Here is a 26,311-nt window from a genome sequence, read left to right as displayed (position 1 = left end):
TCCCTGCCCTCTTGTCACCTGCCTCTCGTTATCTCATTACCTTGTATATTTAACGCCTGTGCTTCCCTTGGCTTTTGTCAGATCCTTTTGTCCAGTCGGTTTGCCCAGTTCACGTGATCTGTTGTGTTGTCCTGTCTGCGTTTCTTCCCCGTGCAATGTCCCACAAGAAAAACTTGATATAGTTTCTAAATCAGGGCATTTGGTGCTGTTTATAGCTGTTATTCTTGTTAGATGAGTATTAAGCTTAGGTAAATATGTTCACCCTGCCTGAGAGATCCAGTTCAAATGAAGGCATAGCATTACATATACCATTTCAACCATGCATTTATTAGTAAAAATAGGATATGTTTTAGAAGTACTAGTGAGTTCATATTTCTTTGCCGAAGTATTTAATATCATAATTGTAGACGGTCACAATTTTTGTTTTATTTTTGAAAAAGTGGTTATTTATGAACATAACTTGTCATATTTTCTGTCAATAAAACTAAAAGAAATCCTGTTTAATTGAAAGGTTACAAGAGATTACATGCCATCACATTAGGGTTACAGAATATGTGTGCTATACTGCATATCTTCCACTGATCTTATTTCGCAGCCCAGCTACTTTTGACTGTTCAATGTGGACAAGCTCACATGTGTTGTTGTGATAAGTGTCCGGAATTTGAAAGGGCATGCATTATTATGTGACAAAACTGTTATTATGTTTTCTAATTCCATTTTCTTATCTCCAGCTCTCTGACAGGATGGCATCACAAGGGGGGGAGGAGCCTCCTTCAAGCAGAGGTCAACCAGATAGTCGTCTAAAGAGCAAGAAGCCGCCCAGCCTTGTAATAGCAATACCGCCGCATGAGGAGAACATGTCCCACGACACTGCAAAACAGGTAGGCTGACTGTTTTGAAATGACCCTACCTTTCACTGCCTGGCCTCTTGGGCAGATTGGCTCTAAGAAGATGTGTTATCACAATGACGACTGCTTCCTCTCATAGTGCTGGTGTTAAGCACTATACCATACGTGTTGAATTGCTAAAATGTGTAAAAAGTACCATGGGCTGTTAGTCGATTATTCAGTCACCAGACAATTTGATTACGTTTCAAATCTATTGGTAAAAGAAAGTTACCCCGAGAAAGTGTTAAATAAGTCTTTTCTCTAATGGCAGTTCTAGTACCCTTAGGGGTACCTTGGAATTATTTCCAAAGTATTAGAATTATTTCCTAAAATAATACTATCAAAACAAACAAATGTAGTTATGGATTCTAAACATTCAAAATGTATGCTAGCACTTAAGTTTTTTTCAGTTACATGGTTGTTGGCTTAAACAGGCACAGAGTTGTATTGTACCTCTTTATATATGTTTTTACCAACATTTTTTTGCACAGTTCAGACTCCTTGGAAGGAGATGCAATGCATATTAATCATTTGAATCAGTTTGCATATAAGTGGTAAAGACAAAAAGACTTGGGTCAGTACTTTATTTTTAAAATTTAAAACAGGATGAAATCATGTTAATCGGGGTAGCATGCTCTCCCTCTGTTCCTCAATAGCCAGTTACTTGGACAGGGAGGCATTTTGGACAGCTGTCTTGCAGTCTTTGGGCACAAGGCCCTACATTTTCCCTCTGTGAGCCCATTCCTAGAACAGAAATGATGGCATTTCAGCAACACAAAGTAGTAGGTAGTCAGAGTTTAATTGAGCATACTACAGTTAAACTGTCTTGAAAGAGCAAGTAGTGTAATGAAGATGCAAATAAAGTGTGAACTCTGCCATGTACTGTAGCTTTGCTGTAGGGAGAGAGAGAAAAGAAGAAGTATAAACACACATTAACTGTGGTAATTACTAAGACACATTTAAATAATACTAAATTTGGAAATGCTTTGCAACTTCATGTACTGTAGTTAATACTGAACAACTACATGTTTGAAAACTTCATTTGTTGTCGTTACACATTCAAGTTAGATTTTTATTATCTGTAAAACTGAGGCGTAAGAAATTTTGCAAGGTTTTATTCTTTGTTGTTATTGTCAGTTGGTGGTTCCACTAAATATGACTGCCACACCTTTTACTTAGGCCGTTAATCTAGGCTCTTTTCTATCAAATTTATAAAGATAATGAAATACACAAATCCTTCATAAAGTTATTGTAGAATTGATATGTGCAACCATTGCTTTGCTCGGTCAATGGCTCTACGGTGGCAGAAACAGTGTATTCCCCTATCCCGACAAAAGTGTATTCCCCACAACCTGAACATACGGCTCACTTGCAACTTGCTTCGAGCCCTATTAACTCTCCGAATTACAGCACCATTAGCTGCACCAACTGCAAAGTCACTGCAGGTTAAGATAATGGACTCTCACAGGAATCACTGAACCCCAAATAATCGAAGAACACTATAAATGGCGTACACAAGTAGGTGTTTATAAGGGCAGGGCTCTTTTAGCAATACCCGACATTACATAGTATTGACAAAACACAACTGTCCACATTAAATGTGTACTTAATCCAAATTTCTCAATGCCATCATGATGGTTATTACCTAATTACTTTTCAACAGTGTTATATTTAATAATTTTAATCTTAAGTGTTTTCTGTAGTCATTAATTAATTGTGTTCTATTCTGCTAATTGGCCAGTAAAGTACTGTAGACTTTCATAATTATCCATGCTGCTGTTGCCACTACTGCTGCTTATTATTATTATTATTATTATTATTATTATTATTATTATTATTATTATTATTATTATTGTATATTGTTATTGTAATATTTCTTCAAATGTAATTGTTTAATATTTCCTTTTACCACTCTGTGTCGGCACTGTTCATAATTATTATACAGTTAACAACAACTGTGCTGTAACAGTATTCCTTCTTATTCTTCTGGTCAGCCACTACGACCGTCCCTGAAGAAAAGCTTGGCTGGTCAAGCCAGCGGTTCTGTTTCCGAGAGCATCATCGGAGCCAGAGAGGGAGCAGGAGATGGAGGCTTCTCATTCAGAGACAGAAGGGCAAAGTTTGGAAGACAAACATCGCTCTCACAAAGCATCCGCAAGTAAGATGACAATATTGTTGTTTGAGTCATGTTTATTATTTTTGTTCGTGACACTCCCAATTAAGGTTGTTTTTTTTAATTAGAGACCCACAATAAATAGTCAGCGAGGTCATGAGCCCATGGAAAAAAAAGAAAACGGCAAAGCACTCTCATCAAAGTGTATTATACAATAAATACAAGTACTGGGTACAAACGGCCAAAATAGGTTTCCTCAGAAAGGAGGAGCTCGGAGTAGAGCCGCTGCTCTTTTTGCTCCGAAAGGAGCACGTTGAGGTGGTTCGAGCATCTGGTAAGGATGCCTCCTGGGCGCTGGGAGGAGGCCTCGGGGAAGACCCCTGGACTGGGTGGAGAGATTATATCTCCAACCTGGCCTGGGAACGCCTCGGGATCCCCCAGTTGGAGCTGGTTGATGGGGCTCGGGAAAGGGAAGTTTGGAGTTCCCTGCTGGAGCTGCTGCCCCTTGCGACCCGATACCGGATAAGCGGATGAAGATGGATGGATGCAAGTATTGTTCCCTACAGGTCACTCACCCTAAAAAGTCAAACAGTGCTATTCTAGTCCCCACAGTTCATTCAGCAAAAAATAAAATACTTATTCAAAATCCCTCTAATTAATAGAACGCATTTTTCAGCAACATTTCCCAAAAGTCTCATGGTTAAGCTAATGAACTAATGCTATTTCATTGTATTCTGTGATACTGACGCCACCTTCTTCCTTTTTTACCTGTAGGAATACAGCCCAGTGGTTTGGGGTTGGGGAAGACTGTGAGACCAAGCAGCAGGTATGGCACAGGAAGAGCCTGCGCCACTGCAGCCAGCGTTATGGCAAGCTAAAGGCCCAGTATAGAGAGCCTGAGACAGCCTCCAGCTTCGACCAGGGCCTGGACTCACCAGCCACACACAAGATGCCCAAGGTAGTGTACTGTCAAGAGAGGTATACAGTTACTGCGTGGCTTTACACTCTAATCCAGCCATTAATTGACCTCCTGATTAAGGTGTGCTTCAGCATAATTTGTTTAGAAACATCTTTATTATCATGGTTGCCTATTGCATTATTAGACAAAAAAATCCTACCAAGGTAATAAGTTACACTGACAGCAAAAAGAAACTGGATGAGACACAGCAGGCTCTGAGTCATGGGGTCTTTCCTCTGAGGATTCCGGTTTTCACTCAATTTTACAGCCAACTAACAAGTAATAATTTATAATAGTAACAAATTGTGATTTGACATTATGACACTGAGAGGCTTCTCTTGAGAGACCTGAAGAAATATCAATGTAAGAGAAGGAGATTGTGAGGAGACAGGGAAAATGTGTCTGGCTTTAATAAAGTAGAGTGCTGTACAGAACAGTGACAGACGTGGACCATCTGCGCCCCAGATGAATCATGTCCCTCCCTTCAGTCCGTGTCAGACAGCTCTACTCATCATCCAGTATTTTGTTTTTCTTTTGTTCTTTGCTTTTTTTATTGTACCTATCCTCATCTGCTTGTCTTGTCTCTGCATCTCTCGTAATCTGGAAAGCCAGTGATAAGAATTTTCATCTGACAGAAATGTTGTTCCTGCTTTACACACATATACATACACACACACTCAGGCACACAAATGTACCAGAGTGCACTCTTTTTAGTATGGTTTGGCAGAGTTTATGTTAATATCATGATGAAAATATCTATGTCAGGTTGACCCTAATCTCTGTTTTTGGTAGATTGTGGATCCCCTGGCACGGGGGAGAGCCTTCCGTTGCCCAGATGAGATGGACGGTCGCTCCCCCAGGACACCCCACACCACTCAGGGGGGTCCTGTCACCCCGGGTGTAACCTCACTCAGCTCCTTCACCAGCCAGCGCTCCGGGTACAGCCGCTTCCCCATGCGTAAGAGGGAGTCTGTCGCCCGCATGAGCATCCGAGCTGCATCCAACCTGCTGAGGGTGAGTGGGGTACTAGAAACCTTTTGTGTGTGTTAGGATGTAAGCCAGGTAGAAGAGGGATAGTTGTCAACATACATTTTGATGTTTTAATTATTGTTACCTTATTTCTCAGTAGAGTAGAACTGATCTAAGAAATATTATGCATGTGTAAAGTAACATATTATGCGCTGCTTATGTTGTTCAGGGCCGTAGCGGCTTGGCAGGCTCCCAGACAGGTCGAAGTTTCCCTAAGAGGAGCTTTGTCCGGCCCAGCTGGATGGACGAGGACACCGTGGACTCCGCAGACACGTCTGAGTCGCTCTTCTTCAGCAAGGTCAGCAGCCAATTTCTCTCTTTGCTGAGCATTTTTAATCTTCCTTTACCTTCCTGCATATGTCAGCAGTCCCACTTCTCCACCAATCTATTTCACTTTCACGTCTAATCTCTCATCAGCTCAATTTCTACAGAAACCACAATTTCTTTCTTTCTTTATACTTTTTTACTTTCTTCCAATAAGTATATATTTGTCAAACCTTCTATCAACCTATAAAACCTTCTGTATGTAAAACCTATTAGAATATGGGATGTAAGACAAATAAAACTTAGAAACTGCTCATCATTTCAGGTGTCCTGTATTTCTACCCTCTTTGATCAAATTGTCTAAACGCATTTAAGGCCTGGCTGCTAATTACTCACTTTTTTCCCTGCACTCTTCCTCCTCTGTGACCTCCATTACTCTTCTGTGTAGGTTGATGCCCATGATGAGTTTTACTCTATGGCTGATGATGTATTTGAATCACCTCCCATGTCTGCAGCTTTTGCTCCCTGCGAGCAGCCTGACCAGAAGTTCTCAAGTTTGTGAGTAAATACACAACAAAGTCACTGAACTTGTGTTAGGCTCCTGTAGTCCTTAGTGCAAGACTATTCAATAGTATGTGTAATAATAATTAAATAATATATTTATGTACCGCATTTCATATGCAATCGTTTAATTTGTACACATCATTTTTTTTCCCCTGCTTTATCTGTCTTCTGCTCCCTCCACCATTCTTGCCTCACCCTTGTTCTCACCCTTTTGTCTTTTCTTTCATGCCTTTCTCCCAGCAGCAGTAAGGAAATATCTCGGAAGCCCAGGACACCAACAGTAGCACCCGAAAAGAAACAACCCCGTCGGGGTGGTCGTATTGCCTCCCAAGTTAAGCACTTTGCATTTGATAAACACAAACGTGAGTACGGCATGGGCGTCGTTGGAAAGTGGCTGAACCGCCACTACCGGCGCAGCCTCAGCAGCAACATCCAGAAGCAGCTGGACGACTTCCACAGCCACAGGTCTTGAATGACGAGATGCTCTTCCAAGACATTTTTATACCCTGTAATATGATGTTTGACACCAGGACTGACAGTATGTGTTGGCTAGTCATGATTTTCACCTGATTTACAAAGTCTCTGCTTTGTATTTTAGGCCCTACTTTGCCTACTGGATCACGTTTGTCCATATTTTAATCACTTTGCTGGCCTGTTGTACATACGGTTTTGCCCCTGTGGGGTTTGCACAACATTCTACGTCTGAATTGGTGAGTGAAACTCAAAACCTTGGGGTTTACTGTGAAATACTGAATTAACTTGAAACCTTTGTGACCTGATTAGTTAGATTTTACTACCAGGAAGACATAAACATCCTGTTATCTGTATTGCCAAAGTGGCTGGTTATTGCTTTTTGTTTAGCAATCAATGCTTTTTTGATCCAGTTACATAATCTGTTCAATCAATACATGCCTGAGAGCATTAAATATTGAAAGCAGCTTAAAAATGATCCCTTTTTATCTATTACAATTCATCAAACAAGAAGATGAATTTAAGAGACAAAATTATTTTTTTATTGTTATCCTTTACTGAAAAATCATGAATGAACAATGAACTAAAAATGTGCCAACTGTGTCACTCTGTTGCCCTCTGTAGGTGCTGAAGAATAAAGGCATTTATGAGAGTGTCAAGTATATCCAACAGGAGAACTTCTGGATTGGTCCGCGCTCTGTGAGTAGCTTGCTGGTCTCAGTTTGGCTGCTGTATTACACTACGTTTTTCACTATCTACATAGATGGACACTCACTCATTAGATGTTTGTCTTCATATATAAAACCCAGTGAACTGTTTCCTAAAATGATGTGAGCTCTATCCTAAAAGGAACAGACCCAGATTGGAAAAATAAATGAAGGATATTCCCTTTTTTTAAATTTTTTTTTATTAGAACTTCACTCTGACACCAGACACTTTGCTTCGCCTGATGCAGGGTTACACCCTCATTACTTTGTAACTTTCACACTTACTGCATTTCCTGTCACATATTATTGCTCTTATCAAGCTCTAACCTTCCCTTGCCTCACGTTGTTTTATCACGCTCTAGCAAGTTGCTTCCATCCAAATATCAGATTATCAGATTTTTGTTTCCCGTATTCAGCATGTGAGGTGTTGTGAACACATACAGTATTTACATCTTGTTTAAAGACAAACTTCATTCTACATCGAGAAATAATAGGATGAATGTTTTTTTTTTCTTCTTCTTCTTCTTTGTAGATCACTGAACTATGCCAGGTTTGTGTATGTTAACGGTCATTTCCTTCACTTTTTAGGATGACCTAATCCACTTGGGGGCCAAGTTCTCACCATGCATCCGTAAGGACACACAGATAGTCAGTCTGATCCAAAACGCCAAAGACCTGGAGAGAGAGTCTGGCTGCTGTGTACAGAATGACAACTCTGGATGCGTGCAGACCCTCAGCTCCGGCTGCTCCGTAAGTGGTTTATCTTGCACCTTCATACGTAGTTCGTTAGCTTGTCAGTATAAGAAACCTTCTGTTTGAGAAAGAAGTCAAGCAAAGACTATATATATATATATATATATATATATATATATATATATATATATATATATATATATATATATATAATGATTATGCCCAACAAATTGCAATTAAAAAAAAATCTCAAATCAATTCAGTATGCTTAAATTGCACACATCTCAAGCTAGAATGGCATACAATCAAAAACACACACACACACACACAAACACACACACCAACGCATGTGAGGTTATAGACTTTAATCATATAATTGCTAATCTTTGCGAACTTCTGCACAGTTTTTTCCATTACAGTAATTAAATATGTCAAGAAAGAGTTAAAATAGTAAGTGCAACAACAATATTTAACAAATCTTTTTAGATATTTCTAAGTTGCTTGAGTTGAAGATATGATGTTAGGTCGGTTAACATTTCTTAAGCTATAAATTGTTAACTGACATTTCTATATTTGTGTTCAAGATGCTTTAACATAGGTATACACAATGATTAAAATTGAATACAAAAATATCTGTATATGCAGGAGACCCTGGCCACCTTTATTAAATGGAACAATGAGCAAATGAACATCAGCAGGTCCTCCGGTTCGGTTTGTCACCAGGACCCTAGGTAAGAATATGCATGTAATCATTGTGACACGTGGAACATTAAGAAAAATCAAGTTAGATTATTGCATCATGGATTTTTAAGTGAATTAATTGCCAACATTTGCTTGTTATTTCAAGCCTTCTTTTGCCCTTGTGTGTTGCATGTTGGGACCAGAGTGTGTGAGGAGCCGGCTTCTGCAAAGCCTCATACGTGGCCAGATGACATCACCCAGTGGCCGGTAAGAGGAAATAATTTTTGACCTTAGCATTCATTTAAACCACATATTTGTTCCTGTGCTACTATTGTGTGTCTGAGGCGTACAACAGGAAATAAGATAAAAGGCAAAGATCATTGTACAGCATGTCTGTCTGACGGCTCATTGCTTGTTGTACTCCAGGTGTGCACTTACCCAAAGAAGTGGAACCACACAGGTTACAGACACATGGACTGTAACATCAAGGGACGGCCTTGCTGCATAGGAACTAAGGGCAGGTGAGATTTGTGTCTTGTGTACCGACTTGCTTGCCGATATCACCTTGATCTACTGCCCCACTTCTTAGTCAGTTGCATTGCCAGGTCATCTGGAGAAAATTTAAATTGCATTTTGCTTGTCCCTCCTGTAGATGTGAGATCACGACCAGAGAGTATTGCTCTTTCATGCATGGTTACTTTCACGAGGATGCCACACTCTGCTCACAGGTAGTGTCTGTGCGGGTTTGTTAGGGGCATGTGTGGGTCAGTATGTTAGTAAATTGCTGAACTCATACACTACTCTTGTGCAGGTGCACTGTCTGGATGATGTGTGCGGCTTGTTGCCCTTCCTCAACCCTGATGTTCCTGATCAGTTCTACCGTCTCTGGCTCTCTCTCTTCCTCCATGCTGGGTATGCACTGCCTTCTTCACAAACCTCTTTGGACAAAGATTAAATTTCTCTTCAAGTAAACATTTTGAACACATTTAGATTGTCTTAAAAAGTCTCCTAATTTTCTTATTTCTCATTTGATTTTTTTCAAGTTTAAATTTTTTTTTCTTCTGGTTTTCAGCTGAGTCAGCCATTCAAGTATATATGTAGCCATTAAGAAGTGACACTTCATAAGTGCTAACAGAATTGAAAGAATGTTAAACATGCTTTGACAAAGTGTTAAGCCTAATAAGCTAAGTCAATGAGCCATTTTCCATGAATAAATACTACCAGTAAGTGCAGTTTCATTATCTGCATCCTTCAGGATTTTAACTTAATGAAATATTTGTAAATGAGGCCCCAGTGCTTGTGAGCTGCTCATGTGAGTACTGATACTTAGTGCTAATACTAGGCACGTGGGAAATTTAAAAAAAAAAGCAAACAGGCCAACAAGGAAGATTAATGAAAAAAGTGCAGATTTGCGTGAAAAACACATTTGATAGAATAAAATGGTTGAAATTCTAGCAGACTGCACAGATATTTAATTCTCTGACTTGTGTGTGTGTGTGTGTAGGCTGTTACACTGCGTGGTTTCGGTGGTGTTCCAAATGACCATACTGAGAGACCTGGAGAAGCTGGCAGGTTGGGTCCGCATCTCCATCATTTATATCCTTAGTGGTATCACTGGAAACCTTGCCTCCGCCCTGTTCCTGCCCTACAGAGCTGAGGTGAGTTCTTCACATGAATACATGCATGCACAGACACAAAATGCACACAAACAAAGTGCACACTTATACAGTAGACTGCTAAAAACACTTGCACACTTAATGTTTTTGCGGGTTGATCCGACATGCAGGCTGGAGTAGAAGGATTACATTGTTAGACGACATCAGCAAATGGGCTTCATTTGGCTGTTAGTGAATAACAGTTGCAGTACAGTTTCACCTTTTTGTAAGAAAACCTTTTTTAATTATATGTTAGTGCTTACAAAAGTAAACCAAAGGTAACATTCAGTAGAATGAACAAAAAGCCAGTTTAATCTAATAACATGATTGCTAAAACTGACAGCTTTACATAATAAGACTTGGGCACTGTATGTATGGGGGGTTGCTTTTTTGCCAAGAGATTTCCAAGAGAAGATGTTTTATAATGATTTGTTTTAAATAGCCACACTTGACATATGCAGATATACACAAACTAATATTAAAACATGTCCAAGGTCTCAGCAGGGTCCTAAAAGGTCTAAACTTTCAAAATCAAGGCCTTAAAAGTCTTAATTTAGAAAGTATTTTTGTCGTAGGTCTTAAATAATTTTAAACAGACGTTAATTTTCCTATGTCAATGTAACGCTACCTGTAATGCTCATTAAAAAGCAGAGCTTTAGAATGCTGTGGTGTTTTTTTTGTTGCTAGTCCAAATAAAATTTGCTGTACTAAAAATAAAACCAACAAGCAACTTAGTTTGCAGCCAATCTAGACACCAGTCCTAGAATTCCAATGAGGAAAATCAGGGGATTGTTTCAGACAATGTTTCTGGACAGTGACATTTGACTTTGTTTTTGATGCTGTGATATAAGTCTTAAATTTCATTCGTAACAGTCTTAAGTCGTAAATTTGACTTTGTAAAACTTGTAGAAACCCTGTTGTGATACTGTTCTCTGAGCTGTCCTGGTGTGTAAGACAGATGTGAGATACGGAATTAAAGCTGACCTAAAGCTGTTGCCCATTTATTCTATTGTCTGTTGCCCCCCACTCTATATTTGACTTATTAGCTGCTAAATCTGGTCTGAATGTGCTCACGAACCAAGACAGCCTGATGCTGTTACAAAATGTTTCTATGTTATGTATCAGAACAAAAGATAAGGAAGGGTAAAAGTAAAAAAACAACAACATTAAGATATTTCTATAGTAGTTATAGTTTGTTGTTTGCCTGCTATTCCCACTCAGTGGCTTAGCTTAGTTTAGCTTACCTTGGCTCACTTACCGGAGGGGAGTTTCTTATGCTGGGGATTATTAGAGCAGATCTGGCTCTCCCCATCTATAGAGGTCTGCAGGGGCACAGAACTGAGAAAGTGCCTTTGAGAAACTCTACTTACAGTAAGTAGATAACATTATGAGACTGCTTTACTGTAATTGAGTCATTTCTATAAAGAGCAGTGCTATCCCACCGAGGGTTAAGCACACTGCTTATCATGTGTTGCCCCAAAAAACTAGAATTACACCTTTCTGTTTACATCCACGTCTTTCCAGACTCGTATAATATATGTTGTGAAGACTTTAAAGGAATTTAATATAGGTATTGAGTGTATTTTTATGGCAAAACATGGATGCTTCACTGCACATCTTCATCCCGGCAGCAAAGAAGATCTATACAATGAAAGAAATGTTTCATCAAGATATGGAGCATCTCAAGAACAACCTGTACAGACTTTTACCGACAGACCATAGCTTTGAAGTTTAATAAATGCAGTCCTTGTACATTTTAGACAGACCAAATGTTTTTTTTACTGTACCAACATTGTTTGAGTGAATACATTGATACACTGATTTAAAACACAGAAGCACCACTGGTCTGAAAATGCAACAATTCTTTTTTGGAGTAACTCTACTCTTATAAAGTATAATAATCTTTGCAAAAAAACATGTTGATCTGTGCTAATCAGTCAGCTTGTGAAAAGAACTCAGTCTGGATTACCTACTTTTTACCAGTGTGTCAGTAAAAACTCACTTTCCCCTTAAAAGATTAGAATAATTGCGTGGGTTGACGAAGGCCACTGCCGAGGTACTTAGTGAATGGGATCTTTTAAACAAAAACTATTTGTTGCAAAGTCTAGACTGGTGATGCTTCTGGTCTTTTACCTTAATGAACACAGGGTTTCTCCTGGCACACTTATAAAACAGTTCCTATAATGGACAATTTCCAGCAGCCTCCGTCTCACACGCTGTTACTCTACAAACTGAAGTTAGATGCATTCAATAACATCTCCAGTGTTCATCGCTGTGGCACCCGCGGAAACACTGGTACAAATACAGGTTTGCCCCTCATACTTAACAATATACAGCTGTGTTAAGAGGAGAGAGAGTAGAGGAGAGATCCAACACAGGCACGGCTTTACAGAAGAAATGGGTCATGTAACGCAAAATTAAACCATATCCATATAACAACATTGCAGCGGATGCGAGGACATTAGCACCGGTGTGTCTTAGAGGAGCTAACCGCTAACAGATGCTAACTAGCAGCACTGGTCACTGCTGTTGTCTGCCAGTAAACGCAACATTTTGTCCCGTCTGTGTTTTTCAAACTGGTAAACCTTGAGACCGATGTACACTCACCTATAGGATTATTAGGAACACCTCACTAATACTGTGTTTGACCCCCTTTCACCTTCAGAACTGCCTTAATTCTACGTGGCATTGATTCAACAAGGTGGTGAAAGCATTCTTTAGAAATGTTGGCCCATATTGATAGGATAGCATCTTGCAGTTGATGGAGATTTGTGGGATGCACATCCAGGGCATGAAGCTCCCGTTCCACCACATCCCAAAGATGCTCGATTGGGTTGAGATCTGGTGACTGTGGGGGCCATTTTAGTACAGTGAACTCATGTCATGTTCAAGAAACCAACTTGAAATGATTGGAGCTTGTGACATGATACTTATCCTGCTAAGTAGCCTCAGAGGATGGGTACATGGTGGCCATAAAGGGATGGACATGGTCAGAAACAATGCTCAGGTAGGCCGTGGCATTTAAACGATGCCCAATTGGCACTAAGGGCCTAAAGCGTGCCAAGACATCCCCCACCACCGTTACACCACCACCACCAGCCTGAACGGTAACAGGCATGATGATCCATGTTCTCATTCTGTTTACGCCAAATTCTGACTCTAACCCATCTGAATGTCTTAACAGAAATCAAGACTCATCAGACCAGGCAACATTTTCCAGTCTTCAACTGGCCAATTTTGATGAGCTCTTGCAAATTGTAGCCTCTTTTTCCTATTTGTAGTGGAGATGAGTGGTACCCGGTGGGGTCTTCTGCTGTTGTAGCCCATCCGCCTCAAGGTTGTGTGTGTTGTGGCTTCACAAATGCTTTGCTGCATAACCCGGTTGTAACGAGTGGTTAATTCAGTCAAATTAGCTCTTCTACCAGCTTGACTCAGTCTGCCCATTCTCCTCTGACCTCTAGCATCAACAAGGCATTGATTAGATAATTGCATTAATGAGAAATTGAAGAATTGACTTTAGGTGAGTGTATAACCGACTACCTGTTGAATTTTCCTCCCATTGCTCTGTCCTCTGTAAATGTCTACATCTAGAAACTAAGCTGTGCAATGCAGGGAACAACTCTGACTGGCACATGAGCAGACAGTGGTTTACGGAGCGGTAGATGCACTAGGAAGAAAACCCGGAGCATTCTATGAAATGACTCTTAAAAAAAAAAAAAAAAATCGCTCGATCACGCAAATTTGACCGTGGGAAGTCAAAATCGTGATTAAAATTCAATTAATTGTGCAGCCCTAATGGATGGGGCCATGTATTGCAAGATCTTGGCCAACAACCTTCTTCCCTCAGTAAGAGCATTCAAGATGGGCCGTGGCTGGGTCTTCCAGCATGACAGCGGCCCAAAACACGCAGCCAGGGCAACAAATGGCTCCGTAAGAAGCATCTCAAGGTGTCCAGACCTGAACCCAGTAGAGAATCTTTGGAGGGGGTTGAAAGTCTGTATTTCCCAGCGAGATCCCCGAAACCTGAAGGATCTGGAGATGGTCGGTATGAAAGAGTGGGCCAAAATCCCTGCTGCAGTGTGCAAACCTGGTCAAGAATTACAGGAAACGTATGTTTTTTGTAATTGAAAGGGTTTCTGTTCCAAATATTAAGTTCTGCTTTTCTGATGTATCAAACACTTATGTAATCCAATGAAATGCATTGATTAATTTTCTAGATTCCGTCTCACAGTTGAAGTGTACAAAAATTACAGACCCCTACATGTTTTGTAAGTAGGAAAACCTGAAAATTAGCAGTGTATCAAATACTTGTTCTCCCCACTGTATAGAATGTTATTGATTGTAGTTTTAACCTATGAAAAATTTGTAGTTTTTCATCTGCCTTCAATAAGATTGGTGGTTGTTACACTTGGCATTTTGATGGTAGAATGCATTAATGGGTCCAGACCAGTGTGCACATAAGGTTTAAAAAGGATACAATTGAGAAATTGTATCCTGTCTTCAGGTAGGGAATGAGTCCTTACCCCAAGTGAAAGAGTTTAAGTACCTTGGGGTCTTGTTCGCGAGTGAAGGGACAATGGAGCAGGAGATTGGTTGGAGAATCGGAGCAGCGGGTGCGGTATAACATTCAGTTCATCGCACCGTTTTGACAAAAATGAGCTGAGCCAGAAAGCAAAGCTCTCAATCTACCGGTCAGTGTTTGTTCCTACCCTCACCTATGTTCATGAAGGTTGGATCATGACCGAAAGAACGAGATCCAGGGTAGAAAAACAAGCGGCCAAAATGGGTTTCCTCGGGAAGGTGGCTGGCATCTCCCTTAGAGATAGGGTGAGAAGCTCAGTCATCCGAGAGGAGCTCGAAGTGGAGCCGCTGCTCCTTCGCGTTGAAAGGAGCCAGTTGAGGTGGTTTGGGCATCTGGTAAGGATGTCTCCTGGGCGCCTCCCTAGGGAGCTGTTCCAGGACGTCCAGCTGGGAGGAGGCCTCGGGGAAGACCCAGGACTAGGTGGAGAGATTATATCTCCAACCTGGCCTGGGAACGCCTCGGGATCCCCCAGTCAGAGCTGGTTGATGTGGCTCGGGGAAGGGAAGTTTGGGGTTCCCTGTTGAAGCTGCTGCCCCCGCAAACTGATACTGGATAAACGGATGAAGATGGATGAACAATTGAGAAATGCACATGTTAAAATATAGCTTTACACAGTCTTGTGGCTGCAAGTGTTGTTACGAACTGAATAAATGGTCACCTAAAAGTGGAGATTATGTGTCACTTGCCAAGAGGAATTAGGACGAGGAAAACCGTCTGTCTTGGAATACACAGGTTCTACTCATGTAAGCTGAAATAAACCTGGTTTTACATAACGTTTGTTCCCCTCAGTGTCCAGAATCAGTGCTTAAGGTACCAAACATAATAATCAGAGTTGCTAACACTGTAGGTTTTTTTATCTTTTGGAATCTAGTCATGCCACCTGACGCATCACTTGAAAAAAAATATAGTGAGTCCATACAAATTACCAAATGAGGTCTCTCACTCGTCTAACACACTTAAAAGCTTAAGTGTGTTAGACGAGTGTTAGGAACATGTCAGCCTGCACGTCTGTGATGTGTGGGTGGAGTGCAGTGCCATGCTCCTTTTCTGTTTGTGGGAGTTTAATGTCTTCACAGATTAGCCACCTGCCTCTGACCAGGCCAAGTCTCCAATTAGTCCTGACGTCACTTTAATCTTCTCACCTTTACTGCCTCACCCAGGACTCGTATTGTTGTTCTTTTGCCATTTAACATAACAGAAATATAAATAACAGAGTTTAAATAATTGTTACCTAAAATACTGTCTCTGTCAGGAGAGGATGTATGCATTTCATCTCCGAGAGGATGTGTGTGTTACGTACTCAGTCCTACATGTTAGTCTTTAGTTTCCACATTGTGGGTGTTTTCTGTGTAAGTGGCAATATGGAGAAACTGTAACCTTTTTGTCAAGACCAAAATACTTCCTTTGTTAAACTGGTTTTAAATTGAATTATGGAATAGTCTGTAACTTCCAGTGCCACTGCTAGCCATTTTGGTGCCCTAAGCATAATTTCTTCAGGATGATTCCTTTAACTTAATTAATAAATAAATTAAATGTGGTTACAAAAGACATCAGCCGCTAAAATAGAAAAAACGTCAAAACGTTTTTTCTATTTTAGCGGCTGATGTCCTCCATGACTTGGATCCTGACATAAATGCAATTCAAACGCCAGTTAATTTTGTCATATAGCTTCTGTCACATTCAGATGTAGCTAAGCTAGCTGTAGCAGTGACACTAAAAGTCTGAGTTCTTTAGACTTTACATTATCCAGAGCCATTTGTGTGAAAGACTGTAGCCTAAATTCTGCTGAATTCTACTGAATGACAATTTTAAAAATGGTCGTGGGTTTGTTATGCATCGTCAAATGACACTGTTAGGTAAACTTAGCTAAATACCTGGCTAAAGACTATTAATCGCACGCTACACTGTAATAAATGGTCTGAAGCCAGAGGAATTATTTGTTAGCCTACCTTGTGCACTGACTGCTAACTGTTACTCAGAAAGTATTGACCATCACATCAAAATAAACCATAAACTACTGCTCAGTTTCTAAAGTAAAATGCATATATACTGTTTAACTGTGAAATCGCATTTTAGCTTGCACCCGTATTTGAGTTTGCAAACATTAGCAATAACGTCAGCTAGTTTGAGGTGCTTGCATAGGGTAACCATTACATTAGCAGCATGGATTACCTGAAAGTGATGCATGGGCATCATCTCGCAGTTTCTTCTTTCTTTTCTCGGTTATGGACTCCAGCTGCCTTTTCGAGGCGTGTGTGGGTTTTCATAATAATTATTATGACTATGATGAGTGATTTTTCATTACGGTTTTTGATGCCCTACACACAGCGCAAGATGCAACTTGTGGTGACTTGTCTTTTTCTCTTGTTCTCTCCCTCCAGGTGGGTCCAGCTGGGTCTCAGTTTGGAATCCTCGCTTGTCTTTTTGTAGAGCTGTTTCAAGGTTGGCAGATTCTGGAAAAGCCATGGAAAGCATTTGTCAAGCTGTTGGGCATCGTCCTCTTCCTCTTCCTGTGCGGCCTCCTGCCGTGGATTGACAACATTGCTCACATCTTTGGTTTCCTCAGCGGCTTGCTGCTTTCCTTCGTCTTCCTGCCCTACATCACCTTCGGGACCTTTGACAAGTACCGAAAACGTATCCTCATTGCTGTCTCTATGTTGGCCTACATTGGGCTGTTTTCTTCCCTCATCGTTTGGTTTTATATTTACCCGATTAACTGGCACTGGCTGGAGCATCTCACCTGCCTACCTTTTACGAGCAAGTTCTGTGAGAAGTATGACATAGACCATAACATTGACAATGTGGTGCACTAGTCTCTAGGCTACTGATGATGTGACTCGGCTACTGATTTAGTATCTTCTTGCTAATGCTCGGGTCAGCTGTTTCCAGGTCAACTCGGTGGCTTTAGGAATGTGTCCATCGTATTATTTATTATTCGCTCGTCAAAGGACCTGATCAAAGTCCATTTACCTAGAACTGAATCATTCTCTTCTCAGCCTGCTGACTTGTTCACTTCCATAAAACTTTACTCAACCCTTTTAATCCTCAGTAATTTGCTAATGGGCTCCTTGGAATCGGAGGACAGGAAAAGATACTCAGGACGTCAAAACTGCATAGAGCTGGGTGGACCTAAAGGAAGAGCTCTGCAGAGCGAGAGAGTCTGGATCATTCAACTCAAAGTCACATCAATCTAAAGAAGCCAAATGCCTCACCTATGGCCTACAATCTTGTTTCCCTTAACTCTATGGATGACAAACAACTGAAATGGAAAGGAAGACTGATGCCATGGTGGGTCATCGGGTATCATGTGGCCCAATGAAGTAAGATACATCAGGCCTCCTGTCACTAGGGGTTAAACACTACGAACTCTGTCATTTAGTTCTGCTGCTTCTACATGTTATAACATCTGTGAAATGCTTTCTGAGTTAAAAAAAAATTGAATTCTTTTTTTTTATCTTCACTCTTTTATGAATGCACTTGGCATGTCAATATTATTTGGAGCAGTGAAATGTTGTACAAAAGGTAACAAGGTGTTCCAAGTATTAAAGTGAAATATCAGTGGTCAACTAGATACGATTTCTATCTAGAACCACTGGTTGCCTTACACAGACTATGCCATTTTACAAAGGTGCCTCATTTAACTTTAGCAAACTGCTCATGATCAACTTACTGAATAGTGATGAACAGCTTTCTGACCCAAAACCTACCAAAGCAACTACATATGCTGCTTATATATGCATGTTCTAAGTTTTCTGTACACCAATGCCACAGAAACAAGTTCTGAGTAAAGCTCTAATTGTAATGTCCCATATTTGTCCGCCAACAGTGGTGACACAACCATTTTGTTGATTTACTCTAAAAATAATAAATAATATTTATTCCAGGATTCATTACCTATACATGCATTTTGTTAGCTCAAAGTAAGTTTTGTACTGTATTTTTTTAATCTGTAAAAGCAAACTGCCATACAATCACAAGATGTCATTTATGTTTTACCTGAGCCTTAATATGTTTGTATGTATGTTTGAAAGATACCATATATAGGCTTTCTCTCCTCAACAAAAACAATGCAAGAAAGATGATTTTAAACTAGCGTTGCCCCAGACATAGATTTTCCTCAAACAGGCACATTCAGACTAAACTTGGACAAAGTCCGGTCCCCTACATAAACTTTTCTCCCACACATTTCTAATTGTCTAGATGCTAGCAGCTGATTGCTTTGGGTTGTGAGCCATGACCCACAGTAGATTGTTGCTATTGTGATGGTTCCCTGACAATGTGATAAGTGTTTTTAAGAAGTGGTAACACCTGAAGTGAAAGATTTCTCCCTTGTGTTCCTTGCTTTTATCTTAAATGGAGTTTGTTGTTGTTGTGTGTGATTCTGGCATGTGTTGACCTCAGCTGTTAGGAAAACCACCGTCATGACTGTTGTGTGGAGGATTATGGGAGATTATGGGAGTTTGTATGTGGGGCTGAGCCACTGATCATCTTGTGGAGTTGCTAAATGCAGAATAGGTTGTATGTTGGACAATTAAAATGTTTGAATCCGTTTCAACAGCACTGTATTGAGATTGTAAAGGCCATCTGTTTAAAACAGGTATCTGCCTTTGTCCTGTATAGTAAGTGTGAACAATGACATTCATCTCTTTTTAGGAAACCTCTTTACTGTGCCTTGTGTGTTAACATGTGTGTTTGATCTAAACCGCAACAATCCACATCTTCAGTCGTGACTGTATGCAGCCGTTCCACTGCTGTGTTTGCATCGGGACCAAATCATTTCACCCTTTGCTATTTATTGGAATACAAAGGGAACGTTTAAAAGGAATTTCAGTACATGGACAAGTTACTGTTCCGTTTTGCTTTTATATGTAAAATACTGTGTGTTAATGCAGTCATGCCAAAATAAATGCCACTCTAGTAGTAATGAGGGTTGTGTCAGAAGTTTAATTTCCTGATAATACCAAGCAGAATTAGCCACTGAACGCTGAGTTGAGAGCTTTGACCCTAAAAGAGAACTCACAAAAAATAATTTTTACATTGAAGGAAGAATAACTGCATATTATAGTTTTGTGGATCTAAATGAATGTTGTACATTTAACAAGCCCAAATTCCTGAAACGGACCAATTCAAATCAAAAAGCTACTAAATGGACCTTTTTGCTAAAATGTTCTCTTAACAACTTTTAAAATAAAAAGACCTCAAAGCAGACATGCCAGAAAATATAACCTTTTATTTGAAAAACAAAACATTGTAAAAAACAAAAGAATTGTTTTGATTCAAGGCTTTGGTAGGCAGAGGTGGTGATTGTCTACAAGGGGAAAGGTGAGAGGAGACCATCGAGAATTTTTGAAAGCACATACATTTAGGAAAATATATCTCTATACTATATATACTTGATGATTTGATGTGTAAAGAACATACAACTGTCACTGATGGAAACAGACCGGGCCACTCAAATAATATATAACAGATAAGCATGTTCAAGTTAATGACTTATTATCTGATTGATTGCTGGTATCCCTTTGTATTTTCATTCCATTTTTTAGGGTTAGCTGTTACTTTGGCATATTACTTTATAGTTGTACCCTCATCATCATTAGTTACAAAGTAACATAAATCTTAACTTCTTATGCTGCTATGAAAGGCTGTTTTATCCAAAACTATACAGGATAAATGCATTAATAATGGGCAGATACTAATTTATTGACTGAAGAAATGCCCTTTTTGGCTTCATAGAGAGCCAGAAACAATGTTAGATTGGTTATATAACAAATATAAAAAGAGAGCAAAGAAAGAAGCAAGGCAGCTGGGTTCTATTGAATACAATAGTTCGTTTTTCAAAATAAAATAGTTTTATCCAAAAGTAAAATTGGAATAACTGCTTACATTCTTTAGGATTTTTTTTCCCCTCTAATTAAACTACAGATCAATATATTTGTAGTTTAACACCTTTTCCAAACAGCTGTTGTTGGCAGCTGGATGGCAGCTCTTCATGTCTGCCTGCAGATTGAGTCAGAGCGCACACCTTGCCGCCTGCTGATCCAGTCTCACTCACAGTGAGGATCACAAACACTGTGCTAGTCACCCGCGTCTGACAAAGCTGCTCAGATGTCCCCTCATTCTTTTTACAAGAAGAGTTGTCCCACCACCACTGATAGTCAGGGAAAATCCACATTAAATCCCTCTGTCAACAACCACTGTTACGACGCATGAAGGCGTGGCCCCTGACTGGATACAACATCTCAATGAAGGCGAGGGGGCCCACCCTGATCTCACTGGGGCCTTGCACCTTGAAACCTGACTTTCGGTAGAAGGGTACCAGGAAGTCTTCACACATAAGCACGGCGCGGCGAACGTAGGGCAGACAGCGGAGGTACTGCAGGTAGCGCCACATCAGGATGGACCCTTTGCCCTGCTGGCGGAAGGTCCGATGAACAGCTAGGACATGGATGTGGACGGTGCTCCCGTGAGGCTTATGGAGAGTGAGGGCATCCTGGGAAACAGAGTGAGGGAAAGGGAGAGATGTAAGAACGGGGAAATGCTGAATTGTCAAAAAAACCTGTTGGGGTTTGGGTGGCAAGTGTTACCTATAAATACTTGATACCAAAGGGACGAACAAATTAAAAACTATGTTGAGTGAGTCCAGCTTCCTCTGCTGTTTGTGAGACAGCCTAAAGCCATACAGTGTAGCTTTTAAAATAAAAAAATAATACATTATTCTGAGAGAAACCTAATTCATAAGCATTAAAATCCACCTTTCACTTAAACACTTAGTTTTAATGCTACAGCATTACTTGATCTCGTATGACCAGTAGCTTATTGTGGCTAATGTCAACACACTTCTGCTGATTATGTTACTGACATTATTGAGGAAGTTTGCTGACTTTATGATTCTTATCACTATGTTTTAGCATTTCCTGTTATGTAATAACCGCTTGTGGCTCCAGCAGCCACTGTTCAGCAAAAGGCAGTCGAGTGTGCTCGCCACCAGAATTACCTTTGGGAAAGTAAGGCAAATAAAATTGACGCATAGACCTTTGGAGCTTCAAAGATACAACAGAAACCTGGTTTTAACATTTCAAAAGTTGTTGAATTTTAATTTGACATACTACAATGTCTGACCTCTGTTTATCATCCGCCTTGTTAAGCCTTCCTGTGCACTGCCTATAGACTGTATAGGCACTGCCATGCACATTTGCGTATTTGTTCTTGAGTCTGTACGAAATGTTGTTCTTTATGTACTTTGATTTATATATACTGAAAAATTCCAATGCATTTTGATGCTTTATTACATGTATTTCGGTTTTATCTTAATATTGTTTTTTCAATTCTTACTTTGACACTTACTCTTCTTATTTGTATTATTATTATTATCATTATTATTATTATTATTATTATTATTATTATTATTATTATTATTATTCGCACATACAACCTCAAGAGTACACCACCCTGCATTTCACTGCACATTGTTTACTCCCACACATCTGCATAGTTCCACTGACATTTAGCTGGATCTGTAAAACATCTCACCCACTGAATTTCAAAAGACATAAATTGTCCCTTAAAACTTTGAAATGCTCTTCTGTTAATCTGTTTTGAACCTCGTCTTGCATTTTCCTTGCCACTCAGCCTGAGATAAATCACAGGTGTCCTTTGTTCTGTCTTACCGTGGTAAGCCTCTCCTGGTCCCACAGCGAGCCGATGATGAAAGCCACCAGACGTCCCTCCTCGAACCATCCAAGAGACAGCTCAGGGCAGAGGGTCAGGAAGTGACGCACCTCGTCCAAGTGGAGAGGACACTCACCAGACACTGAGATAAAGGCTGGGAGGACGAGGAGGAGGAGGTTACGATTATACATTAAGAACCCTAGGTGACAGAGAAGTAAGAATATTGTTCCCTACAGACTACCGTATATGGAAATGTGGTGTAGGATATACTGGATCACAGCCAGGGATAAAGGTTGCGTCTATGAAAGAGTTAAATCACCACGGTAACTTCATTTTGTAGTGGCCCACTAAGTAGGCTAAATGTAAAATATGATCATTGGAAAGAAGATGCATGTATTATTTCCTGTAAATGTAATGTGTGTAAATCATGGAGATTATTTTTCTGTAGAGGGTAATATCAGTGAGTGGAGGTTATTTTATTTTTTTTACACTTGAGTGACAACATGAACTGATGCTGCTATTGGATGAGACAATGAATGTTCCTGTTTTCCCTTCAAAGGAAAGAAAATGTTCCTGTGTACGTAACTGCGCATGGTATAACTGTGTAAAGTATAAAGAGTCTGCTTACCTTCTCTCTCAATCTCGAACACACTGATGGCATCCTCCGGGCTGAGGGAGCGAAACTCGCTGGCGGGCAGCGTGTGGCGGCGGCCCTGCGACGCCGGAGAGCGCATATGGAGCGGCCTCATGAATGGCAATGCGCTCAATACTGACATGGTCTTTTTTATGCAGAAGGTTCTAAAGTACAACGGAAGAAACTGTCTGACTTTCTTACTGCTCTCTTCTCTAACGCGAGTATCTCCTCTTCTGGAAGCCGGATCCGTGCGTAACAGGACTGCGCGTGAAGACTGAGCAGAGAGTGGCGCACCATCAGTATTTATACCCTCGGTGCGTACGGGTGATTCTAATCCTGAAGCAAGCTGGATGACCATACCCTCCAATTCCCCGTGAGAAAGTTGAACAATAACCATATTTAACCAAGGGTCAGGAGGGACACCCGTGTGTTGAGAATTATCTTCACAATACCACCATCAGACCCGCAGCTGATTTGGATTTTACTGATCATGTGGAGGTCTCATGTTACCTAATGTCACGATTATCGTCAGCTATTACAGTCAATAAAGTCACTCACCTGTGTTACAAAGTGGAAGACAGTCGCGCAAATATAATTTTTGGAGAGGTAAGAGCTCTTAACCATTGGTTTTCCAATCAGACCAACCAATTAATGTCACTTGTTCGTTACACTGAGAAGATTGAGTGCTTATATTATTGTTTACACTTACTATACAAGTGGCGATGTTAGGGACTCGACTTACCACTCTTCATGTGATTTCTCTGAGGGAGACTTTCCATTGTCCCTGCAAGTCGATTACGATTTGTGAAGGCTTTATTTTTCAAATATGTAAGAGAATTACCGGTTGTTTGCCACCTGTTTAGTGTTAAATAAGCTACATGTATGTTAAGCATTTTAGTTGTTGTCCTCTCTTACCAAACTTTACAAAACCTTTCCAAAAGGTGAAGGTCAATAAAAAAGAAAAAAAATAACGAACCCAAAGATCAGAAATTCAATTCAATCATTTAACATATAAAAGGGTCACCAATAGAAACAAAAGCAAATTGTTCAACTCAAATAAAATGAAAAAATAATCATATTTTTGTAATAATGAGACAGCTGAAGAAGAGCATGTGGTTAAATTAAAGTTTTTTTTAAAAACAAAGTTAAAGAGGTTAAATTAAACAACATAAATCTAGTGATCCTCTTTTTCTCTGACTGCTCTTTTCTACAGTCACACAGACCTTCACTGGTAATAGCTTCAGTTATCAGCAGTGACAATGAATGGAAACATCCTCTCAGTGAAAGTGTGTGTGTGTGTGAAGGTGTGTATTCCAGTCCAGATTCACTTTGATCCTCTGGAACTTCCTCTGCATTCTGAGATTAGTTTCTGGAGCTGATGGTGACCCTGTTGAGTATTTACTTTCATAAAACATTATTCTCCATAATCCAGACAGTATGACTCCAGTCCTCTGACAGACTCTACTAAGACACCCAGTGACCACAATGTATTGTCTCCAACCTTGACATCCCAGCTGTGAGTCCCTGAATTAAAGCCCTTAGGACGAAGGGGTATTTATCAAACCTCTCTGGATTATCAGAAAGCTGTTGTCTCCATCCTAGTCTCACACTGTTCAGATCTTCAGACAAGGTTTGAATGAGCAGTGTTCGGATCCAGGTTCACAGGACTGTAGGAGACCTTCTTCATCTTGTTCCAGATGTTGGAGGTCAGGTTTCCCAGGTGTTTGCCTTTGTTGAGCCTCTGAAGCTGTCTGGCCTCTCTCCAGCAAGAAGGCCTCACACTGGTTTGCTAACACCAGGTTTAAAGGTGGGTGTTCCCCTCAAGATCTTCTCTTACAAACTAGATACTCATGTGATTGTTTCTCTCTCCACCAGCTCTGCAGACAATCTTTACAGAAGCTGTGGCTACATGACAGAAGAAGAGGATCTCTGAAGACATGATCGTCCTCTGATCTGCAAGCCATTTTGTCTCTGAGTGAAGCTGAAAACACAATTGACGGAAAATACAGTCAGTCATGGCTCTCTACCCCCTCTTCTACTAACTTCACTGTTTTTAGTCAAACTCACATTCAGTGTTTGGAGATTCAGCAGGTTGAGACAGCAGTGTTTACCTTTCTGTAGCTGAACTCACTCATAGGAAGAGAGTGCTCATTCCAAATCACTTTAAATGTATCTTCTACACCCCACTTGTGCCATAAGAAGCTACGTTTTCATATAAAAAGAGCTTTAGACACAATTGGATCACAGCTGAATATTTCACGACTAATGTTATAATCTACATTTTATGAAGTATAGTCTTGGTCATTAATATTTAAGTAAAATGAAATACAAGTGAATTGTATCACAACTTTAATCAAATAAAGTCAACTTTAATCAAATAAAGCCTACAATATACACTCACCTAAAGGATTATTAGGAACACCTGTTCAATTTCTCTTTAATTAAATTATCTAATCAACCAATCACATGGCAGTTGCTTCAATGCATTTAGGGGTGTGGTCCTGATCAAGACAATCTCCTGAACTCCAAACTGAATGTCAGAATGGGAAAGAAAGGTGATTTGAGCAATTTTGAGCATGGCATGATTGTTGTTGCCAGACGGACCGGTCTGAGTATTTCACAATCTGCTCAGTTACTGGGATTTTCACGCACAACCATTTCTAGGGTTTACAAAGAATGGTGTGGAAAGGGAAAAACCAAAATTGGACAGTTGAAGACTGGAAAAATGTTGCCTGGTCTGATGAGTCTTGATTTCTGTTAAGACATTCAGATGGTAGAGTCAGAATTTGGCGTAAACCGAATGAGAACATGGATCCATCATGCCTTGTTACCACTGTTCAGGCTGGTGGTGGTGGTGTAACGGTGTGGGGGATGTCTTGGCACGCTTTAGGCCCCTTAGTGCCAATTGGGCATCGTTTAAATGCCACGGCCTACCTGAGCATTGTTTCTGACCATGTCCATCCCTTTATGGCCACCATGTACCCATCCTCTGATGGCTACTTCCAGCAGGATAATGTACCATGTCACAAAGCTCCAATCATTTCAAGTTGGTTTCTTGAACATGACATGAGTTCACTGCACTAAAATGGCCCCCACAGTCACCAGATCTCAACCCAATCGAGCATCTTTGGGATGTGGTGGAACGGGAGCTTCGTTCCCTGAATGTGCATCCCACAAATTTCCATCAACTGCAAGATGCTATCCTATCAATATGGGCCAACATTTCTAAAGAATGCTTTCACCACCTTGTTGAATCAATGCCACGTAGAATTAAGGCAGTTCTGAAGGTGAAAGGGGGTCAAACACAGTATTAGTGAGGTGTTCCTAATAATCCTTTTAGGTGAGGTGTAAATAGGCTCATTTCACACAAAATAGTGGCTAGTGAAAATGCTGTGTGGCTAA

General features: G+C 40.3%; 2 protein-coding genes across 4 annotated transcripts in view; one reads left to right on the top strand and one right to left on the bottom strand.

Annotated features, from left to right (window-relative positions):
• LOC116700017 (inactive rhomboid protein 2) overlaps window positions 1-18,466 on the top strand; it is a 32,022-nt gene extending 13,556 nt beyond the window's left edge. Inside the window, exons 2-18 of one of the 3 annotated variants that reach the window (XM_032532857.1) lie at window positions 732-881; window positions 2,882-3,045; window positions 3,775-3,958; window positions 4,751-4,972; window positions 5,157-5,285; window positions 5,700-5,809; window positions 6,062-6,280; window positions 6,414-6,525; window positions 6,911-6,985; window positions 7,582-7,743; window positions 8,332-8,417; window positions 8,571-8,634; window positions 8,794-8,888; window positions 9,020-9,095; window positions 9,179-9,279; window positions 9,872-10,025; window positions 16,986-18,466. In XM_032532857.1, the coding sequence (XP_032388748.1) occupies window positions 744-881; window positions 2,882-3,045; window positions 3,775-3,958; window positions 4,751-4,972; window positions 5,157-5,285; window positions 5,700-5,809; window positions 6,062-6,280; window positions 6,414-6,525; window positions 6,911-6,985; window positions 7,582-7,743; window positions 8,332-8,417; window positions 8,571-8,634; window positions 8,794-8,888; window positions 9,020-9,095; window positions 9,179-9,279; window positions 9,872-10,025; window positions 16,986-17,417 (2,523 nt within the window). In that variant the 5' untranslated portion in view covers window positions 732-743 and the 3' untranslated portion in view covers window positions 17,418-18,466. Of the gene's footprint in view, window positions 1-731; window positions 882-2,881; window positions 3,046-3,774; window positions 3,959-4,750; window positions 4,973-5,156; window positions 5,286-5,699; window positions 5,810-6,055; window positions 6,281-6,413; window positions 6,526-6,910; window positions 6,986-7,581; window positions 7,744-8,331; window positions 8,418-8,570; window positions 8,635-8,793; window positions 8,889-9,019; window positions 9,096-9,178; window positions 9,280-9,871; window positions 10,026-16,985 lie in introns of all 3 variants that reach the window. The other 2 variants (XM_032532848.1, XM_032532839.1) reach the window with 2 other exon arrangements.
• Window positions 18,467-19,814: 1,348 nt separating this feature from the next.
• aanat1 (arylalkylamine N-acetyltransferase 1) lies at window positions 19,815-23,206 on the bottom strand. The gene is made up of 3 exons (XM_032532980.1): window positions 22,904-23,206; window positions 22,275-22,429; window positions 19,815-21,097 (listed from the first exon to the last, which is right to left on the bottom strand). Exons 1-3 carry the CDS (start codon window positions 23,049-23,051, stop codon window positions 20,792-20,794), a joined length of 609 nt encoding a protein of 202 aa, XP_032388871.1. The 5' UTR covers window positions 23,052-23,206; the 3' UTR covers window positions 19,815-20,791.
• Between the last annotated feature and the right edge of the window lie 3,105 nt (window positions 23,207-26,311).

Source organism: Etheostoma spectabile, chromosome 2, assembly GCF_008692095.1.
Source record: "Etheostoma spectabile isolate EspeVRDwgs_2016 chromosome 2, UIUC_Espe_1.0, whole genome shotgun sequence".
NCBI lineage: Eukaryota > Metazoa > Chordata > Actinopteri > Perciformes > Percidae > Etheostoma > Etheostoma spectabile.
The sequence above is the reverse complement of the archived record's forward strand: the minus strand, read 5'-3'. Positions and strand labels throughout refer to the sequence as shown.

Excerpts from the sequence above, each read along its gene's own strand:
- aanat1 (XM_032532980.1), bottom strand. The coding sequence starts at position 23,051 with ATGTCAGTATTGAGCGCATTGCCATTCATGAGGCCGCTCCATATGCGC. Across the intron at positions 22,430-22,903 it reads GTTCGAGATTGAGAGAGAAG|CCTTTATCTCAGTGTCTGGT; the intron begins GTAAGCAGACTC and ends TCGTCCTCCCAG. Across the intron at positions 21,098-22,274 it reads ACCAGGAGAGGCTTACCACG|GATGCCCTCACTCTCCATAA; the intron begins GTAAGACAGAAC and ends TCTGTTTCCCAG.